At 35.8% G+C, this 20,657-nt stretch overlaps 1 protein-coding gene across 1 annotated transcript in view; it reads right to left on the reverse strand.

The window, feature by feature from the left end:
* Nucleotides 1-988: 988 nt before the first annotated feature.
* TM9SF3 (transmembrane 9 superfamily member 3) overlaps nucleotides 989-20,657 on the reverse strand; it is a 54,152-nt gene continuing 34,483 nt past the window's right edge. The window contains exons 6-15 of the mRNA XM_058188246.1: nucleotides 18,627-18,758; nucleotides 16,618-16,784; nucleotides 13,895-13,989; nucleotides 9,879-10,009; nucleotides 9,068-9,207; nucleotides 7,922-7,990; nucleotides 7,680-7,826; nucleotides 5,647-5,730; nucleotides 5,453-5,529; nucleotides 989-2,786 (exon numbers count right to left, since the gene is read on the reverse strand). Coding sequence (XP_058044229.1) covers nucleotides 2,719-2,786; nucleotides 5,453-5,529; nucleotides 5,647-5,730; nucleotides 7,680-7,826; nucleotides 7,922-7,990; nucleotides 9,068-9,207; nucleotides 9,879-10,009; nucleotides 13,895-13,989; nucleotides 16,618-16,784; nucleotides 18,627-18,758 — 1,110 coding nt within the window. The 3' untranslated portion in view covers nucleotides 989-2,718. The remainder of the gene's footprint in view (nucleotides 2,787-5,452; nucleotides 5,530-5,646; nucleotides 5,731-7,679; nucleotides 7,827-7,921; nucleotides 7,991-9,067; nucleotides 9,208-9,878; nucleotides 10,010-13,894; nucleotides 13,990-16,617; nucleotides 16,785-18,626; nucleotides 18,759-20,657) is intronic.

Raw genomic sequence — 20,657 nt, forward strand, 5'->3', positions numbered from 1 at the left:
TGTGAGTTTGATGTATAAAAGAAAATTCTTTTAGATGGCGACTGAACGCAATGTTGTTACATCAAGAAGCGATAATGGAGGATTATAAAAAGAAATTAAAAGATTGTTTTGAAAATAATTTAGGTAAAGGCACTGATTTAAGAATGGTCTGGGATGCAAGTAAACCTTTTATTGAAAGTTATTTTAAACAAACATAATAATGAACTACAAGCTATTCTGGATGAAATAAAAAGAAGTAAAAAAAATCTCCAGAGAACATAAACATTTCTCAATAAATTAAGCTTGTACAATAGCTATTAAATTTATTAAGAGAAATAGAAATAAAAATGAATTATAAAAAGTTTAAAAATGAATTTGCAAATAAATCAGGGAACTGGCTAGCCATATAAAATACAAAAAGAAAAAGAAAATGGTATTGAAATTATAATAGAATTTTATGTTATCGATAGACAGTATGGCAATACAAAAGCATTCCATCAATATTATTCCAATTTATACAAGGAAATGCCATTCCATCAGAGAAAATAGGTAAATACCTAAAGTAACAAAATTTCTAGAGGATTACTGAAGAACAAGGATAGAGTATGAAGGGACCCTCAACCAAAGGGAAGCTTCTGAAGTAATAAAAAGAAATTAAGAATTAAATTAAGAAAGGTACCTGGACCAGATGGGTTATCAGATTCTTCTTAGAATGTTTTGAGGATAAATTTTGCAACCTTTCAAAACAAGATGAATTCTATTTTCTAGGGAGGGAAGATGTCAAAGAGTTGAATACAGAGTAAGCTGCAGTTATTTAAATAGCGAAAAGGAGATCGAATTCCATATCATGTAATACAGTAAATCTTCTTTTAGGAATACTGTAAAATATTGTATAATTATAATATTTATCCTTTTCAGCCTCTGCGCCCTGTTTGAAACTAGGTAAAAGTTTGTAGGGTCATTGTAAGATGTAATTATAACATTTTATATAACAATCAGCTGCAATTCATTTACTGTAAATTGTATTTATTTCTCTTGCACAATTATTTTCCAATGTGAAAAGTCTTCAAGTGAACTCATCTCAGGAAAATAGTTTAATATCACACGCACACACAACCAATTAGGATTAACAAATGCCCCTCATAAAAAGCTGTTTCTTGAAATAATCTGCATTATTTAGCTTCAAACTTTACCTTGAAGATACATACTAAATGTTGACCTCAACCTTCCTTTTAAAAACAAGGATTTCTAAATCCTTATTGCAGCTTAATCTTCAGGAATTTGGGGAAAATTTAATCTTTACTCTGTTGCTTCTTGCTTTTCACTTACAACATCTGCATACTTATGGAAAACATCTCCTCCTTGACCAGGCAAATTCTTTTTAGATGAATAAAGCACATCAGGGAACAGCCCAACGCAACCTGGGGTTTAGTATCTGAAGAATATATATGAACTTTTTCAGAATTGTTTTTCCAAGGACTGATGAACTAATCATCCTTTAATTTAAAATATATCTATTTTTCACCATCAGAAAGTTTGTCTGAAAAGTTTATTTGAAACTTTCTGAACACTTAAAGCAACATTGCTTTAGATATTATGAAAGTGTTCAGAGAGAACTAAACAAAATCAAACTCTTATAAATTACAAGTTTTTGCTTTTGAAAGAGCTTAAGTAAACAGAAAACATGAAATACGTACTGCAAGGAAATTCCCAACATTTCATGCAAGAGCAGGCAAGATGTAAAAAGCCACCTAAATTCACATATTTATACACTGAATCATCAGAAAAAAAGTATTCTTTAGTAAATCTGTACATCCAAATACACTTGGGAGCTACATCTAAGTTACATCATTTAATGTTTCATACATTTGTTACCCTTTTAAATCAAGTAAACATTCCAAACTGGGGGTGGGCTGGTGAAAAGAAAGAAAGAAAGAGAGGGAGGAAGGGAGGGAGGAAGGAAGGAAGGAAAGGAATCACTGTAGACATTCATTTAGTTTTTAAATCTAGACCTCAATGTGTTGAATGCTTCATCTTCATATATTTTGCTTCCTGACATTTAAAAACTGCAGTGCAGAAAACTCCACCTTTATTATTAGTTACGTTTCTTTGGATGGGCTTCAGATATACCGTAGTTCAATATACTTTTTGTAATGAACAAATGGAAACTTGGTCCTAATAAACTGAGAATGCATGCAAATATTTGACTTTTTAAAAAAAACAAAACAAATGCATGTCTATTTTATAATAGGTAACATTGCAAATTATTCAGGTAGCACCCGTGTTTCTTTGCCCTATCAAATAACACTAAAGTTGAAGGGAAGAAATCTTTCCAGAACAGTTATTTTTTGTACCAATAACTTACTAGAAACCTCTAAGAACCATCTGTTTCTCTTTCCTTTAGAACTGAATGGAACAAATAGTTAAATACAGTTTGTCCTCTTCACTGAAGAGAGCTAGTCTATTCATCTTTATGAGCTAATTTTGGGAAGATAAGCATGTACTGTGGAAATGCCTACTGAATATAATCCACACATTTTCTGAGAACATTTGGAAAAAGTCAGTAAGAACCTAGGATCAATGAAAACGGATGTTGCTTTAAATGATCCACAAGAGAGAGACCCACAGAGTGCCCAGTGCCACGCACACAATTTTTCCTGCGCTTTTTTGGTGTGCAAGTTATATACTTTTTTCCCACCCCACACCCTAAAATGTTAACTGTTCCAGGTTTCAGTTCTTTTAGTCAATTTTCACATTCGTGTAGATTTTTCGAACAAAGGCACTTGTTCCCATATAGCCAATTGCTCCTGCAAAATAAATAAATAAATAAATAAATGTGATATATATATATATATATATATAATAGAACAGCATAGAATAGAATTTTTATTGGCCAAGTGTGATTGGACACACAAGGAATTTGTCTTGGTGCATATGCTCTCAGTGTGTGTACACACACACACACACACACACACACACACATACATACATACGAAAACACATACATACATATATATAAACTTTGACATATTTTCTAGACTAACTTTTAAAAGCAGGGTTCACTATTGAGTAAATATAAATAGGACAACTGAACAACAACAAAAAAGATGATGTGCAATCTTTTAAATTTCAACAAGCTGATCTACCTAAAATTCAGCTAAGCTATTTGTACTGTTTTATTGTATTCTGTATTCAAGATGGAATCAGAATTTCTGCTAATTTGACACATTATGCTCAATCTTATATTATGCATGATGCTACATACCAAATATGTGCCTCTTCAAATGTATGGAAACATTGCATTTAAAAATGTAATCAAATTGGAATTGGTAGCAACTCTGAACTCCCAACAGAAGACTCTCCAACCCCTGAACACATCCAGTGCTCCTATAAACTATATTTTTAAAGAACCAACGTAGCTCCCAGAACAGCGATATCACATGGGGTCCCTAGAACTGTTGTATCTATGTTTTGAGAGTGATTGAAACATTCTGCTCATGCTCAAAGATATGCTTATTTATCTCCACAATTGCAGGATTCAAGATATATTGTACTGCTTTTTGAACTACCACAATGTTTGTTTCTGTATTTTTAGAAAAAGCTCAGGGCTCAACAAGGGGGAAAAATCTGCCAGTGTTTTGCTGAGCAAAGTCATGTTATGTAGCCTATCCCAAGTGTCTATGGAAAGTAAAGCAAAAGAAGAATCATCTGGGAAATTTTATATATGATTAGGGGACTGGAGGCTAAAACATATGAAGAACGAATGCAGGAACTGGGTATGTCTAGTTTAATGAAAAGAGGAGAGACATGATAGCAGCCTTCCAATATCTCAGGGGTTGCCACAAAGAAGAGGGAGTCAAACTATTCTCCAGAGCACCTGAGGGCAGGACAAGAAGCAACGGGTGAAAATTAATCAAGGAGAGATGCAACTTCTGTCAGGAAATTTCTCTAAGGAGAAATTTCCTGACAGAACAATTAATCAGTGGAACAACTTGCCTGCAGAAGTTGTGAATGCTCCAACACTGGAAATTTTTAAGAAGAGGTTGGATAACCATTTGTCTGAAGTGATGTAGGGTCTCCTGCCTGGGCAGGGGGGTTGGACTAGAAGGCCTCCAAGGTCCCTTCCAACTCTGTTATTATTATTGTATTACGCCAGAAAAAACTAGTTCATGAAGCAATCAGTTCCGATACTTCCAGCTCGCAGAGACCATACACATGGTAGGTTTTTTAAATAGCTTCTTTCATTTTTCTCTTACCTTGTCTACCTCATTTTTTCCCCCTTCTACTTTCTACTACTCTTCTGATTTATTTTTGCTCACTGAACTGGGGGACAGAACAGGGTAATAAACAGGGCCGCGGTGTGGCTCAGGCTGTAAGAAGCCTGTTATTAAAACACAGCTGCTTGCAATTACTGCAGGTTCAAGTCCCACCAGGCCCAAGGTTGACTCAGCCTTCCATCCTTTATAAGGTAGGTAAAATGAGGACCCAGATTGTTGGGGGTGCAATAAGTTGACTTTGTATATAATATACAAATGGATGAAGACTATTGCTTAACACAGTGTAAGCCGCCCTGAGTCTTCGGAGAAGGGCGGGATATAAATGTAAACACAAATACAGAGATATTTTTAAGGAAAGCTGGAAGAAGGTAGAAAGAAATATCTGTGACTAGGTAATAAGAGAATTGTATAAGAAAGTGTTTGAGCTTACAATTGAGAGATCAACTGGTGTTGTTTTTTTAATTTTACATTTATATCCCACCCTTCTCCGAAGACTCAGGGCGGCTTACAGTGTGTAAGGCAATAGTCTCATTCTATTTGTATATTTATATACAAAGTCAACTTATTGCCCCCCCAACAATCTAGGTCCTCATTTTACCTACCTTATAAAGGATGGAAGGCTGAGTCAACCTTGGGTCTGGTGGGACTCGAGCCTGCAGTAATTGCAAGCAGCTGTGTTTAATAACAGGCTGTCTTACAGCCTGAGCCACACCTTTGCAGTTGGGATGCCTTAATTTATATGCAATTAATTCTAAATCTAATAATTCACTTCATTTCTGGCCTTGGCCTTGCTTATTTTTGAGAGTATTCTTATCACTCAAAGTTCTATGCTACCCTCAGCATGTTAAATGCTTCCACCTTAAACTAAAAATGAATTCCTATAAAGAAAGATATATCTATCTACCTATCTACCTATCTATCTACCTATCTATCTATACATATACATATACATATACATATACATATACATATACATATACATATACATATACATATACATATATATATATATATATATATATATATAAATAAAACTATTACTTATGTAACAATATATTTATTGAATTCAAATAATTTTATAGCTGACAATTCTTTAATATATTCAGAAAATTAAGAATATATTTGCAAAAATATATTAAGTAGTTTAAAAGGATAACATTTGAGAACTAAAAATTCTGAAACCATTGTGATCTTACCACACATTATTCCTAGGGCTGTGCTAAATACTGCCATATAACCAAAGTAAAAAGATGTCTGAAACAAACCATACATCCTGGAGAAAAAAACAGAAGATAAAACAAATTTTAACATTCCCAAAATTATGAATAGTTACAAAGTAAAGTTGCCATTGTGTTATTTTAAGATAGATGTAAAATGTAAGATTACGTACTTTGTCTTGAAAAAGTAGTAATAAAAGGAATACATATAAACATAGATTGCAGTTGAAGCAGCAGAGAGAAAACTCGTCCATTGCCTGAAAAACATAAATCAAGAATATAATACTTTAAGCAATTACATAAAATGTTCCATGACAAAACTTGTAATACATATTAATTCAAATTTAATTAACTATTCTGAGTTTCATAAAAAAGTAAAGTTAAATATTTTACAAACATTGTAACATTAAAAAAAAAAAGTCTTTTGCGTTTTTGTTCAGTCTCTTTTACAACCTAAAAGAGACCCAGGTTCAGTCTTGCTCTTTTAATGGTTAAAACTGAATAAACATATCATAGAATCATCTATTGCAATGTCCTTCCTGTTAAAGACTTCTTCAGCTTCAATCAGAACAATACAAGAGCAAACAATAGATGTAAACTTAATGTTAACTGCTTCAATCTTGATTGCAGAAAATATGACTTTTGTAACAGAGTTGTTAATGCTTGGAACACACTACCTGACTGTGGTCTCTTCTCAAAATCCCCAAAGCTTTAACCAAAAACTGTCTACTATTGACCTCACCCCATTCCTAAGAGGTCCGTAAGGGGCGTGCATAAGAGCACAAACGTGCCTACCGTTCCTGTCCTATTGTTTTCTTTCATTATATCCAATTAATATAGTTATTGTATGCTTATGCTTATGCTTATACAGCTGTTTGACCTTGCTCTCAGTAGGGTGAATTCCTTTCTTGTCTATCCGGTAGCCCAAGAAATCGACGGATTCGACCCCTATCTGGCATTTGTTTGCCTTGACTTTTAATCCGGCTGTCCGGAAAATCCCCAAAACCTTCCTTAAACGCTCCCCCAATTCCTCCATGTTTTCCCCTGAAATTAGGACGTCATCAAAGTAGGGGACTACCCCTGGGAGCCCCTGCAGTAGTCGTTCCATTAGGTTTTGGAACAACCCTGGTGCCACACTGACCCCAAATTGCAATCGGGTGCACTTGAATGCCCCCCTGTGCGTTACAATCGTTTGGGCTTCCCAGCGGGCGCACGGGCAGTTGCTGGTAGGCTTGGGCCAAGTCTAACTTCGCAAAGACTTGCCCTTGCCCCAAAGAGTGCAATAAGTGTTGCACCACGGGAACCGGGTAAGCGCTTTTCTGTAAGGCTTTGTTAAGCGTCGCCTTGTAGTCAGCGCAAATTCTAATTGACCCGTCCGACTTTATTGGGGTGACGATTGGCGTCTCCCACTTTGCGTGATCGACTGGCACCAGAGCATATAAAACATTTGCTAGACCAATTCTAGAATACAGCTCACCTGTTTGGAACCCTGTTCCAAACAGGTGAGCTGTATAAGCATAAGCATAAGCATACACCTGTTTGGAACCCTCACCACATCTCTGACATCAATACAATTGAGCGTGTCCAGAAATATTTTACAAGAAGAGTTCTCCATTCCTCTGAAAACAACAAAATACCTTATCCCACCAGACTTGAAATCCTAGGCTTAGAAAACTTGGAACTCCGTCGCCTTCGACAAGACCTAAGTTTAACTCACAGAATCATCTATTGTAATGTCCTTCCTGTCAAAGACTACTTCAGCTTTAATTGCAATAATACAAGGGCAACCAATAGATTTAAACTTAATGTAAACCGCTTTAATCTAGATTGCAGAAAATATGACTTCTGCAACAGAATCATCAGTGCTTGGAATACTTTACCTGACTCTGTGGTCTCTTCCCATAATCCTAATAGCTTTAACCAAAAACTTTCTACTATTGACCTCACCCCATTCCTAAGAGGACCATAAGGGGCGTGCATAAGCGCACAAACGTGCCTACCGTTCCTGTCCTATTGTTTTTCTTTTCTTCTTCCTATATATGTTTATATGTGTATATACTACATAATCTTTTTGTATGATGTTGTGACAAATAAATAAATAAATAAATATATATATATATGCTTATATATTATATAGTTACTTTCATGCTTATGCTTATATATACTGTTGTGACAAAATAAATAAATAAATAAATGTTGTACTTACCACCTATAGTCCTCTGCATTCAATAAAAAGTACGTACACACAATTGTCACACAAACAGTTACAATGCAAAGGATGACCAAAACTAACATCATGAAGCCATAGACGTAATAGATTTTGTAAGCCCAGAAGGAGGTGAAGATAAAATACCTAAAGAGAAAGTAAGGATGATTCAAATATACACCCCCTCTAGTGAAGCTGATAAGCATTCTACTCGCAAGTTGCTTTTATTAGAAAAAACTTACATTTCAATGAAAATTGATCCAAAGGGGAGAATGCCACCAAGGCAAACAATAACAGCTGGTTCCATAAACCTGGAAAAAAAAGAACTAATTTTCTCATTTAACCAAGATCAATGGGAAAAAGTCACGTAACAGAATATTCCTGCTGAACTCACTGAAATCAATAGAAAAACATCGCTGATGCACTAGGGGTAAAATCTAAAACATTTTGAATTCTTCAATAAAATTCAGACTGTGAGAGTCACAGGTCTGTCAGCATCTTAAGATTAATTACAACTGATGCAATATTAGTTTGTGCAATATATTGTGCAATATTAGTTATGTTTTGCCAATGGATGAGGGCATCTAGCCCTCATCACCAATTCATGAAAAGAGATCGTTCACTACCTGATGAAAAATGTCAAGTAGTTCTGAAAGACAATCCATCCTGCCTCCTATTAGATGCCATATCTTATGCTTACATAATTACCTGGAAGTCCCCATAAAGACCAACTACCATATTTTTCGGTCTATAAGACGCACTTCCCCCCACCCCAAAGGTGGGTGTAAATGTCTGTGCATCTTATGGAGCAAATATTATGGCGGGGACGGGGGGTGGGGGTGGTTTGCCACCACCTGTCACCACTGCTGCCGGGGAACGCTGGAGCTTTCACTGCCGAGCAGCTGATTAGCGGCTGGATCGGCCCCACCTAGAACAGCTGATCAGCGGTATTCCGGGAGGCTAATCAGCTGCTCAGCAGTGAAGGCTCCAGCATTCCCGATGGAGGCACCAGACACAGAGGAGGCAGCAATGGCAGCATTTCTGGTTGGCCAGCCCACTGATCGGCAGGGCTAGGGGAAGCCGGGATCCATATGTCACCCAGCTGACTGGTGGTGGGCGCAATGCAGTGAAGCCCTGACGAGCCATATGCTGGGGCTGCAATAACGTATTGAAACTGACCAGGCTGTTTGCTGCAAGGATGCTAGCCAGATGAATATCGGATGGATGCTGGGAAGCAGAGGCAGATTTTTCCCCCCTTATTTTCCTCCTCTAAAGCTAATGTGCGTCTTATGGTCCGGAGCGTCTTATAGACCGAAAAATATGGTAACCTTTAAAGTAGGGTAACATACTTTATCAGATACATGAATACAGACAAATTTAAATTTTACCATTTTTTCTCTGGGATTGGACGAGGAACAGCATTTACTCGGCAAGGAAAGTTGGGCTGACCAGAAAGATTTCGTCCAAGTATTGTTCCAACAAGATTTAAAGGAAGAATAACAAAAAAGCAGATGCAACAAACAGCTACCTGTTAAATCAAAGAAGAGATATAAAATATATTCATTAAAATAAAATCAACCATTATCTTAGCAGCAATTAACCATAAGAAAACATACTGTTATTCAAAATAGATAGGCTAATTGTTGCTTCAAGTTGATAGTAGCAACCTTCAAGCTTTGCTAAGTTGGATGAAGAGCAATGCCCCACGTTTACATTCCCACTCACTCCAGGAGAACCTCAGCTGCACTGGCAGCCTTCCTTTGGTAATCTCCAGTTGGGAGATTACCCCTAGTACCGTGTTTCCCTGAAAATAAGACCCTGTCTTATATTTTTTTTTAACCCCGAAATAAGTGCTTGGCCTTATTTTTGGGGATGTTATTATTTTGGGGCACGTGGAGCAAGACGGGGCTCCCCTTGCCATCTTACCTGATTTCCAGATTTGTCTCCCAAACCCCTAACCAGAGGAAATGGCGGGGACTGGCTGCGCATGCAGTTAAATATTTTTTTGGGGGGGGGTTATTTTTAAGGGAGGTATTATTTAAGTGCATGCGCTTAAAAGCCCAACTGGGCTTATTATCTGGGGAAATCTTATTTTTGGGGAAACAGGGTAGCTATGTGAATTTCAGTCCTCCACCTTTATTCAACAGATGGAATTTCTATTTCTTGACAGATGTCGTTTCTGCAAATTAAAGTACTCACCATTGTCCCAAAAGGAATAGCTCTTGATGCATGATAATAAATGGCAATAAAATTAATGAAGAAGGCTGTGCCACACACCATTGCAGGAATAAGGAATGCTCCAATGAACATTTGCTTTATCCATCTTCTTCCTGGCAATCAAAACATTACATGCATTTGTGACTCAGGGTTACAATTATGAACTTTAAAATTCAGCATAAGGACATAGCTTAATTGGCATTCTAACACTATTTAGACTGGAAATGATGATGAGCTCTCAGTACCACTTTTTTCTTTTGGACCTAAAATAGGGCTACAACTCAATGGGATATTTTCACAAATCTTGCAAATAAATAGTTTAAAGAACTTGTTTATGTATCATTAGAAAGCACATATTCTAAAGATTTTTATCATTTCTTTTAAATTTGGACAATAAAGGAAACTCAATTTGTTATACATCATGAATCTTCTGTTTTCTAAGATCTATTACTCTGTCTATGAAACTCTGGCAATATCATAGCATGATTATAAAATTGATTTTAGTGAAAAAATTAATGAATATAATCTTCCTTATCTCTTGTTGAAATATTTCTCCTCTTGGAAACAGAATCTGGAGATAATTCTTCCAGGAACCAATTCCCATCTAGGGTGATACTGAAAATTCCAATCCCACAGAAAATTGGCTGCATGTGACTATCTTATTCTCGTACAACAGAACTTTGCAAGCAAGAATGCCAGCAATGAGTTCCAGCCTTAGAAAGTAAGGTTATACTGATGACGGATCCAATCTAGGTCAGTCACCTAGAGGCTTAAGTCTTCCAAGCTTTTGGACTCACACTAGAGCCCATCCTCAGGGAACTTCTCTCTACCAGAATGTGTGCATTTATTTGATGCCTCTTTTTTGTGGCCCCCTGTTGATTGGGGTACTGATGGCTGGCCACTAAATCGTTGGCTGTTGTTTCCTTGTCCTGCAAAGTCCTTGGCTCCTAAGTACCTGATAAGGTGGACCTGTTTCCAAGGCTTCCATCAATTCTCTGTCTGTCTTGGTACCTGCTCGGCCAACAATCTCAGTAACTGTGAAATTGAATGTATGTCCTTGTTCATTGAAATGTAAGGCTACCAGTGAGTTCAGGTTTCCTCATCTGATCGCTCGCTTGTGTTCTTGCAATCCGGTGGTTAGTTTCCTCCCCATCTGTCCTACATAGTCACAGGGATAATCCATGTAGAGGATCTGGTAGATTATAGAAGTATGTCCCACCTCCAAGCAATCGTTACAATGCATAATTTGTCCTCGTATGATAGCCTCTGGGCAGTGTGCGATGCCCACTTGCAGATCTTGGAAGCTGCATTCTACTGCTTGCAAAATGTTTTTGATGTGTGGCAGGGTAGTCTTGTACTTTCTTTCTTCTTTTCTCTCCCCTGTGTGTTCCGCAGGCATCTTATCATAAAAGCTTGTAGGTAGCCATTCAGCCTGAATTGTTCACATGGGTACCTGTTCTTCAATTGTTTAGCTTGCTGGGTGTAGTGAGTTCTCATACTGCCATAATAGTGTTTGATGCAACTCTTTTTAAGTCAAGGTGGATGGCCACTATTGAAACCCAGGATGTGTGGAATGATGGTGGCTTTGCGATAAACTGTGGTTTAACGGCATCCATCTTCCTGCCTGTTGACAAGTACATCTAAATCTGATAATTGTCTGAATGTTTCTTCCTCCAGTGTGAACTGTACGTCTGGGAAAATAGAGTTCATTAGGGTATGAAAGTCCTTCAGTACATTTTTTGGGTGATGATAAACGTGTCATCCATGTAGCAACACAAAAACCTATGTGTATAGTTTTGAAATGCATGGTGTTCTAGATCATGCAGGACAGTTTCTGCCATGACTCTTGATACTGGGGATCCCATGGGTGTCCATTTTATTTGTCCATTTTATTTGTTTGAACATAAAGAAGATATGTGGACGGTACTGGAGTAGTTTCATGAGTTGTGTCCTGGTTAGGTTGTTCCGATCTGTGTTGTACTCTTCTTCTAGTTTTCTATCTATTCTTGTTAGGTGGGGAGGGAGGGATGTAAATAGGGACACTATGTCAAAGGAGAACATGATCTCATCAGGAGCTCCATTTAAGCCTTGTAGTTTTGTCAAATATTGTATGGATGATATGACCAAGCTGTTTGAGGGTGGGATCAGGAAACGTAACAATTGTGTCAGCCATTGGCACAACGTTGTGCCAGCAGCTACTCATTAGTAGCCTCCCATTTCAATGAACAAGGACTTACATTCAATTTCACAGCTACCGAGAGTTGTTGGCCGAGCAGGTGACCGACCTAAATTGGATCCTGCAACGTTATCCTGGAACACGTATATTTGCCTTCATTCATGTTATATTAATTACATTGAGCTAACTTCCTTCCTCAATTTTAAATAACTCTACCAATAGTATTTACTGTGCGCCACATACTATGTAGCTGTAAAAGGGTAAGAAAATGGTATGAAATACATGAACTGTCGTAACAATGTGAGAATGGATGTGAATCTCTGAACTGAATACAAAAATCTCCACTATTTATTTAAAAAGAAAAGAAAAAGTAAAATGAAGTAAAAATAACATTATAAATAAATAGTAATATCTGGGCCATACTATTGTTGCATGGATTTATAGTTGATTTAACCACAAGAATCAGTGAATGCAGAATAATTCCTCTCTTGATGGCCTGCAATAAGATCTTGAACTCTTCCCGCTGTTCTTTGTTGTTTAGCACATTTATACATGACAAGGACCAACGTATAGAAGGTTGAAGATCAGGTAATAAAACCAAAGGTTGAGAGTATTACCACAGAAAGCAGAACGTTTATTTATTTATTTAGTGTATGGCATATCATTCATGGACTAGTAATATATATTAAAATTTCACCTAGATTAGTAAAACACAATAAAATTTAAATATTAAAAATATCTATATTCAAATACCAATGTCTAGGCCATCTAAGCAAGTATGTATGTATGTATGTATGTATGTTTCTACTTTCATTCCCATGTATTTGGTTTTAAAACACACACACACACGAATACATGGCACTGAAAGCAGAAAAATATTATTCTGACAGACTGAAATGCTATTATCAATCAAGAGGCAAATATATAATCTTGCATGTAACTATGATATTCAGAAGAATGGAATGGGAGAGACATCCTTATGACAAACATCGTAACTATGAATTTAGTGGTGCAATATAGGTGCTAAAAAGATACATGCAGTCATTGTTAGCATTGAGAGTGACAAATAAAAAAGTGAAGATCTTTTGAGACAGACTACGAAATCAGAACTATAAAGAAAGAATCAACAGTTGCTAGAATAAAAACAGGATGAATACGTGATGAAGCCAAAAGACCAACTGATTGCACATGTATTTAATTTCTAATAGTTTTCATATGGAGAGCTAAGAGAAAGATTTAAAGTAGAATATTCTTCCTTAGCTACCCATAGTAAAAAAAAAAAGTTCTGCCTATGTCAGCATAGAGGGGCAATACAATCCGAAAACATTATAACGGAAAACAAAAAAATCAAGTTAAAGAAAGGGGAAGAAATAAGATTGTGGAGACACATTCAATTAATGGACAAAATCTATATTAAGTCCAAGCAGGAGACGGATATATTTCCATTGTTATAAACAGTTCTTTTTAATAGTACTTTTGAGTCTATCAATTACTATCAGTTTCTTACCAATACATGCTAAGAGCCATAAAATTCATCTTCTTAGAACACAGTACAATCACTTCCAATCATGTTTATTTTAAAAAGAGTAGACTGTAATATTTTCAGCATTGGATCTGTGAGAGAACTAGCGTACTTAATGGACTCTGCAGGACTTCTTCAAGTTCTCCCTGCACACATGTAGATACTCAGCTGGTTGCTTCATTGGCAAAAATACTGTTCATGCATGAACACATATGTAGATAGACCAAGAAAACTCTTGAAGTAGCTATACTATGCCTTGTGCTAGACTGCAGTATGAACAATAATCAAGAAATGTTTTACCTCCTTGCCTGGCATAAAGGCTTCCTCCAAAGTAGCCGTTCACTGGTGATGTTGCAGCATAAACAAAAATAGCAGTACTTAACATTGATCCCCTCCTAAAATAAAAAACATTTTTTTTGCTATACAAGTGACTGCAAAAAGAAAAATAAAAGTATAAAAAGAATGTTGAATGCTTAGTTTTACCTAGTATACCACTCAAAGAATGACTGACAAGGAAATGTACAACAGCAACAAAAATAATGAAAAGAATTTTCTGCCTCAGAATGCCAGCAGCTCATCTTTGACTAGGTATCACTACTGTCTCCCATCGTGCAAAAAATAAAAAAAGCTCTGTTCAAAACAATTGTTACTGAAAATGCATATTCTCGTTTAGTTAAACTTTGTTTCTTGAGCTGAAAAGAGATGGCTATCATTGCCAAGGTTAGTGGTATCCCAGAAATAATAAAAGCATTATGATGCTACAGGGTGGATTTGATTTACATCAAGTCGATTTAAATCATGATTTAAACCAGGGGTCTCTAACCTTGGCAACTTTAAGCCTGGTGAACTTCAACTTGCAGAATTCCCCAGCCAGCTTTGCTGGCTGGGGGATTCTGGGAGTTGAAGTCCACCAGGCTTAAAGTTGCCAAGGTTGGAGACCCCTGGTTTAAATCACTAGTAAAAATATTGTGTTAATTGTTCTCCCGTATTTGAAAGTCATCCCTGCTTCTGCCTCTATTAGCATCTCTCTGAGACTGTATTGTTCTTGTAGCTTTTTGGCTTCTACTGTGTTTTCCTGAAAATAAGACCCTGTCTTATATTTTTTTGAACTCTGAAATAAGTGCTTGGCCTTATTGCCATGCGCTCAAAAGCCCAATTGGGCTTATTATTTTTTATTATTTTTTTTTTGTTTACATTTATACCCCGCCCTTCTCCGAAGACTCAGGGCGGCTTACAGTGTATAAGGCAATTATACACTGTATAATTGTATAATATCAGTATAATATCAGGGCATGTCTTATTTTGGGGGAAACAGGGTAGTTATCTAGAAGCTTCTAGGAATCAAACAAAGAAAAAATAACTTTACAGTGCTCTCAATGGTACCCATATTGGAAAGAAGAATAAAATACCCACTATTTGGTCAATAGGCAACTAGACTGGATATATGTGGATACTTTATTCATCTTGGGAATGTTTATCTTTTATGGATATTAAAATAAAAAGAAGCAGCAACAAGGTGTGTAGATAGATAGATAGATAGACAGACAGACAGATTTTCACTGCTGCTTCCTAATGTTTTAAAAATCAACTGCTTTTTCATATTCAGACAAAAACACAAAGAAAGACAATTTAATGGTATCACATTCAAAGAATACAAAAATGTAGTTGAATTTCCAAATATCCTACAATTTGTAGTAACAATTATAATTTGTTAGTAGATATATTTCTTGAAATATGAGCTAATGACAATCTAAATGTAATAATCTTTATTAGATATTGCCTATTTTGACCAGTACAAAAATTTTAAAATACATAATACAACTGCTGTTTTATCAATTATGACTTTCTTGGTTATTTCCTTGTAGAACTCAATATGCACTAGTATTAATATTTTTAATGATTTGAACTGCAAGATTATATACCCTTCTATTGACTTTAGGAACTGTACTTACTATTTTATCATTTCTGTTACTTTGTGAAGAATATTTAACAAAATCACACCAAAAGCCTTTCCTATTGCAGTCCCTGGATAACTTTGAATCTTTCTAACCTAAAAGATCAACATGTATTATTTTCTTCTATTTATTAAACATTTTTTATGCTTTTACCCTGAAAACAACTTGATGGCTTATATTAAAAACCTGCCCATATGTGGGCCAATGCCAATAACCTCAGCAAATAGCGATATGTCTGGGAATAATGGGAATTGAAGTCCATTATAGCTAGAGGGCATCTAAACTGATTTAAAGAAGCTAGAGATTTTGATCTTCCCATCTTAATTTTGTTTAATGTTCATTTGCGTCTCCAGGAGCTTGGTATATTTATAATGCTAAAAGCATAGGTATGTGTGCCAAGACCTGCATGTAATGTCATGACTTTGTAATACTGAAACTATGCTTTATTGTTTTGGCCCACCACCACAGACACTACTATTTATAGTTTTATTCTGAAATTTGTTATACTATATTAAACGTTGATATTTTTTATATTAATAGCTACAAAATGATTTGACTGTACAGAACCAAGTTTTTAATAAGATTTTTTATTTGCCTGAAAGGAAGTTTAGGTTTACTCCAAATAATTTACAGTACTTCTAGTATTGGAGGATTGTTCTGGATTTGCTCAGAATATGGTAACAGATGGTGGTGGGGAATATTTCTTCAGATCTTCAAGGGGAGAAGGGATGGTCTTAAATACAGCAAACACTGCACTACTAGATTCGTGCTATCTTGCACAAAAGTCTGATGTAAGTGAAGTTTGGTTCAATGGACTATGTTCTATCCAAGGAAGAGTTTAGGATCTAATTCATCATTTTAAATTTAAAATATATTTTACCATAATTTTTACTTTACCTATGTTAACACTCTGAGTCGAATAAATATGAGCATTATCTATGTATCTTCTGCCCGTACAGCTATTTTTCTATCTTTGGAAGACTCTAGTGCTCCAAAAATAGCTAATATACAAGTGGGCCCATTGGACCCTACCAATATATTTTAATATAACCAGAAAGTAATACTTACTCTGTGTACAAATCTTCCAGCATGGCAACAATGATTACTATGAACGAAACTGCAAAGATTTGGCAGCCAGAACCAATAAGGGACGAAAATATTAGAGGATGACTAGATGGCCTGAAAACATCTCCATGAACTTGTTTCCACCCATATTCATCTCCTAGATCTCGATCCTGCACAAAACATAATACATTCATTCAAAACAACAAGAAAAAAGCTAATTGCCAAACCACAGTCTAATTCAGTCTATAAAGTATCACCCACAAGTTGCTCTACTGAAACCCCTTCTAACGTCTACAGATTCTCTCCTTACTCCTACCTTGCAGCAAGAGGAAGCTAAAAAGCTCACATTTTTGGTCACTAGCTTATCTGATCAACAACTTGCAATCACTAAGTAAAGTCTTATTCCTACACTAGTGACATTTCTGAGGAGAGATACTGATGATGGGAAAGGGAGTAGTAGCCCATGTTGTTACTACTGGAGAAAGCACATGCAAGAGAATGCACAAAAATGTATTAAGTTCTTCCTGCTTTGACAATAACACTCATTTTGGATCTTCCTACCTTCATGTCAAAACCATTTAAGCTGGATACCAACCGCAAATTAGGCTATTAGGAATACATAACTATTAGGTTGAAATTGATTTCTGTTAGAAGATGCAATTGGACAGGATCAAGACCAAAATGAAATTTGATTCAAAATGTAAGCAAACATATTTCATATTATTCCTCATAATAATTTCCTTTGTTTTCTTAGTTGCAATTTTTAAATGAGATTTGGAGTTATACACAATGATTTGGATTAAGAATAATGGACCCTTGCGCTAAAAGAAAATACAAGTCCAGATAATCTTCTGCAATATTTTTATTACTTCATTGTATTAATGGAGGAGTCTGAATTCTTTGTTAATAAACTAGTTCAAACAATGTAATTACAGAAAAACCAGAAAAAAATGTAAAGTACAAATGTTATAAAATGACATAAGTTATTACATCTTTCATATCGACTGCAAATTTAGCCTCTAATTTAGGTTTAAACAGACTTAGTTGTTTATGTTTCATTAGATGTCTGAATGAATACATACGAAACTTAAATGCAAAAAGGTTTTAGATATGGAGGAGTTAGGGACTCTTTTGCTGGCATCTGCATCAGTGGCAAATTGTCTATTCTACAAGTCAAATGTCTCAGATTCAATCCCTAGCTAGGAAAGATCTTTTTGAAAAGGATAGGCTCTATCACATAAATAGAACACTGGCCTAACTAGTTATGTAAATCAGCTATCCAATAAGTGTAATCAATTTGCCCCAGGCATAGACCCAGAGGACCATGTCTTGAAGAAAAGATATTTTTTTTCCACTGTGAACTACTGGGCATGGTAAAAAAAACACAAGCTGGCCCCATTTCTTGGTCAACTGTATAATACTGGCACATACAAGATTCTCTTTACTATTATTATTTTATTTTACTATTATTCTACTACAATACACACATATCAGACTTTCTGAGTTACAGCGATATTGGAACATGTGCCTTGCCCAAATTTCTAACTCTAGAATAGTGAACGAAGGGTTAGAATGATGACTGAAGAAAAAGCATTCAAAATAATTATTCATGAACATTTATCCACCTTCTTTGCCAAATAGATGGGACTCAAAATCCGCTTTATCTTAAAACTGACTTAAAAATTCTTAAAGTTTTGAAAATACTATTCTAATTAAAGTATTGCATATAATCTGTATGTTAAGCATATGATCTTTTAAAAACATCAACCAAGAGTCTATTGATATAAACTTTAAAACTTTAATATCCTGTCAGAAAAGGTTTTTAAATCATTAAGTTATTAAAAAAATACTTATAATCTTAATGATTAGGAGAGCTTGCACTTACAGAATTGGTCACATTAATTTATTATGTTTGACCCCATTTCTAACACATTCAAGCTTTCTGCATCCAGGCTTTCTCATAGCCCGAACAGATATAAATTTAAGAGTGAAAATAAAAGCAAAAGTTTTACCATATCATCCATTTCTTCTTCTTTACTGTATCGTGCATAATCTTTCCTCAGGGTCCTCATTAAAATCATAGAAACCAAGCCCACCAGGAAAATAACCATCATAAAGGAGTTGAAGATTGAAAACCAATGAATCTAAAATGAAAAGTGGACACTCCTTAATATTTTTTTTATTTACAAGCCCACAGATCTATAATTATGGAGAAATGTTCTAAGGGATGACATTAACTATTTATGAATAGAAAGGAATTTGAACTACATATAAAATTCTGCAGCCCTTTTGTCTGGCAAAACGCAAAACGATATAGACAAAATCTATTCACATTTTATCTTATGTAAAAAGATGAAAATAGTTTTTTTCTTCTCTATTATCACAAAATTACAATAACAAATCTAAGATTAGTAACTTGTTCAAATTTATTTGAAAATGATTTCAGAAAAAAAGAAATAAGTATCTATGGTCCATTCTTCAGTTGAACATGATTTCTTCAGAAGCCGGAATAGAAATTTGCAGCTAACTTACTAACTTCTTATTGTAATTTATTAGAAAGCCAAACCAGTAATTTTTTACATGAGTATGTTAAATGCTCAATGAAAATGCCCTGAGAAGGTACTGGTTTCTAATTAAAATATATAGAAAGGATATCCTTTGCTCACATAATTAATAATGTTGTAAAAAGGAATTACAAAAATACGGAAGAATTAAAGTTAAAGTTCAAGTCTATCGAAAAATCACTCATACCAACTAAATACTCCACTATAAAGTTAATAACCCAACCTCCCACAAGAGCTGCGGAAGAAAACACTATTTAAGCGAGGATGAAACACATGGCAGCAACCCTGAACACCAGAAAAGAGATTAGTTACACAGGAGGGAAGGATACAAACCACCTATCACCTGTTTACAATACAATCCTTTTCAAGCAGATCCAAGGAGGCTCCACACCCATTTGCATTACTCAGGTGACCCTGAGGATACAGATAAACCTTCAAGTGGCCTCAATGACTCTCAGAAAGAATGCTAAGGAGCAGATAACTGCAAGGAATATCAATCCTTCCATCCCCCACCATTTGGTCAGAGCTGAAGAAGCTTCTTGGATGAGAAGCGAAATATCTTCAAGGGAAAAAAAACAAAGTGCCTTTTGAAAAAGCACTTTTGGGACAGCATGAATATTGCTTACTATGCTGCCCAAAAAGGAATTTTGATCCATTATTCAATTTATACGGAACAGACTCAAAAGCCATGTTTGTTCTTGCCTTCTCACTGGTAGTCAGACTCTGTTTTACCTGGCATAGTAAACAAAAGGCAGAGTGATTGATAAGCAGCAGGCACCAGCAAGCTGTTCTTTTTTGGAAATATCACGGCATGCAAAATAGATCTAATGGAGTCTGTCCATGTACAAAAGATATTTGCTACGGCTCCAGTGACGTCACCCTCCTGCTGGGTGCTCAAACAGAGCACTCCGTGTTAGAAGATTGTAAAAGTCAGTGAAACAGAAAATAAATCACTGTTCACTGAGCTTAGCATAATCTCTGGGTGAAAGAGATTATCAGAATTGTGGAAGAGTGGCAGGTCTGACAGGGGGTTTGCTCTTAAGAGCGAATTTTCCTGGATTTATGACCCCACCGAATTCCACTCCTTCCAACTTCAGCACGCCCCTGTTTTTATCAGGGAAAAGGAGAGGAATGTTGCTTCTGCTCTAGAGAACTTATTAAATTGATTGATATTCCAAGCAGGCAGAATTTCACAAGCGTTCGAACTTTGATGTAGAATCAGCACGGCAAGTACCGACTCCTTTTGAAATTTGAAACCTTTCTTTGTCTTTGATTAATTGACTTTTAAAATGGCGTCTAAAAGTGAAAGTAAAATTTTTAGTACGATGAAGCAGCGTTACTTGTGGATTATTACAAGCGGAGTTTTTATACTGAAAGGAGGAAGGAGAGTTATTAAGTTTGAATTCCTGATTCTTTTGAAGACAGAATGGCAGCTAAACCTTTAAAGCCTTCTGGAAGAAGGGATCTGAACCAAGTCTT

This window comes from Ahaetulla prasina, chromosome 6, assembly GCF_028640845.1.
Source record: "Ahaetulla prasina isolate Xishuangbanna chromosome 6, ASM2864084v1, whole genome shotgun sequence".
NCBI lineage: Eukaryota > Metazoa > Chordata > Lepidosauria > Squamata > Colubridae > Ahaetulla > Ahaetulla prasina.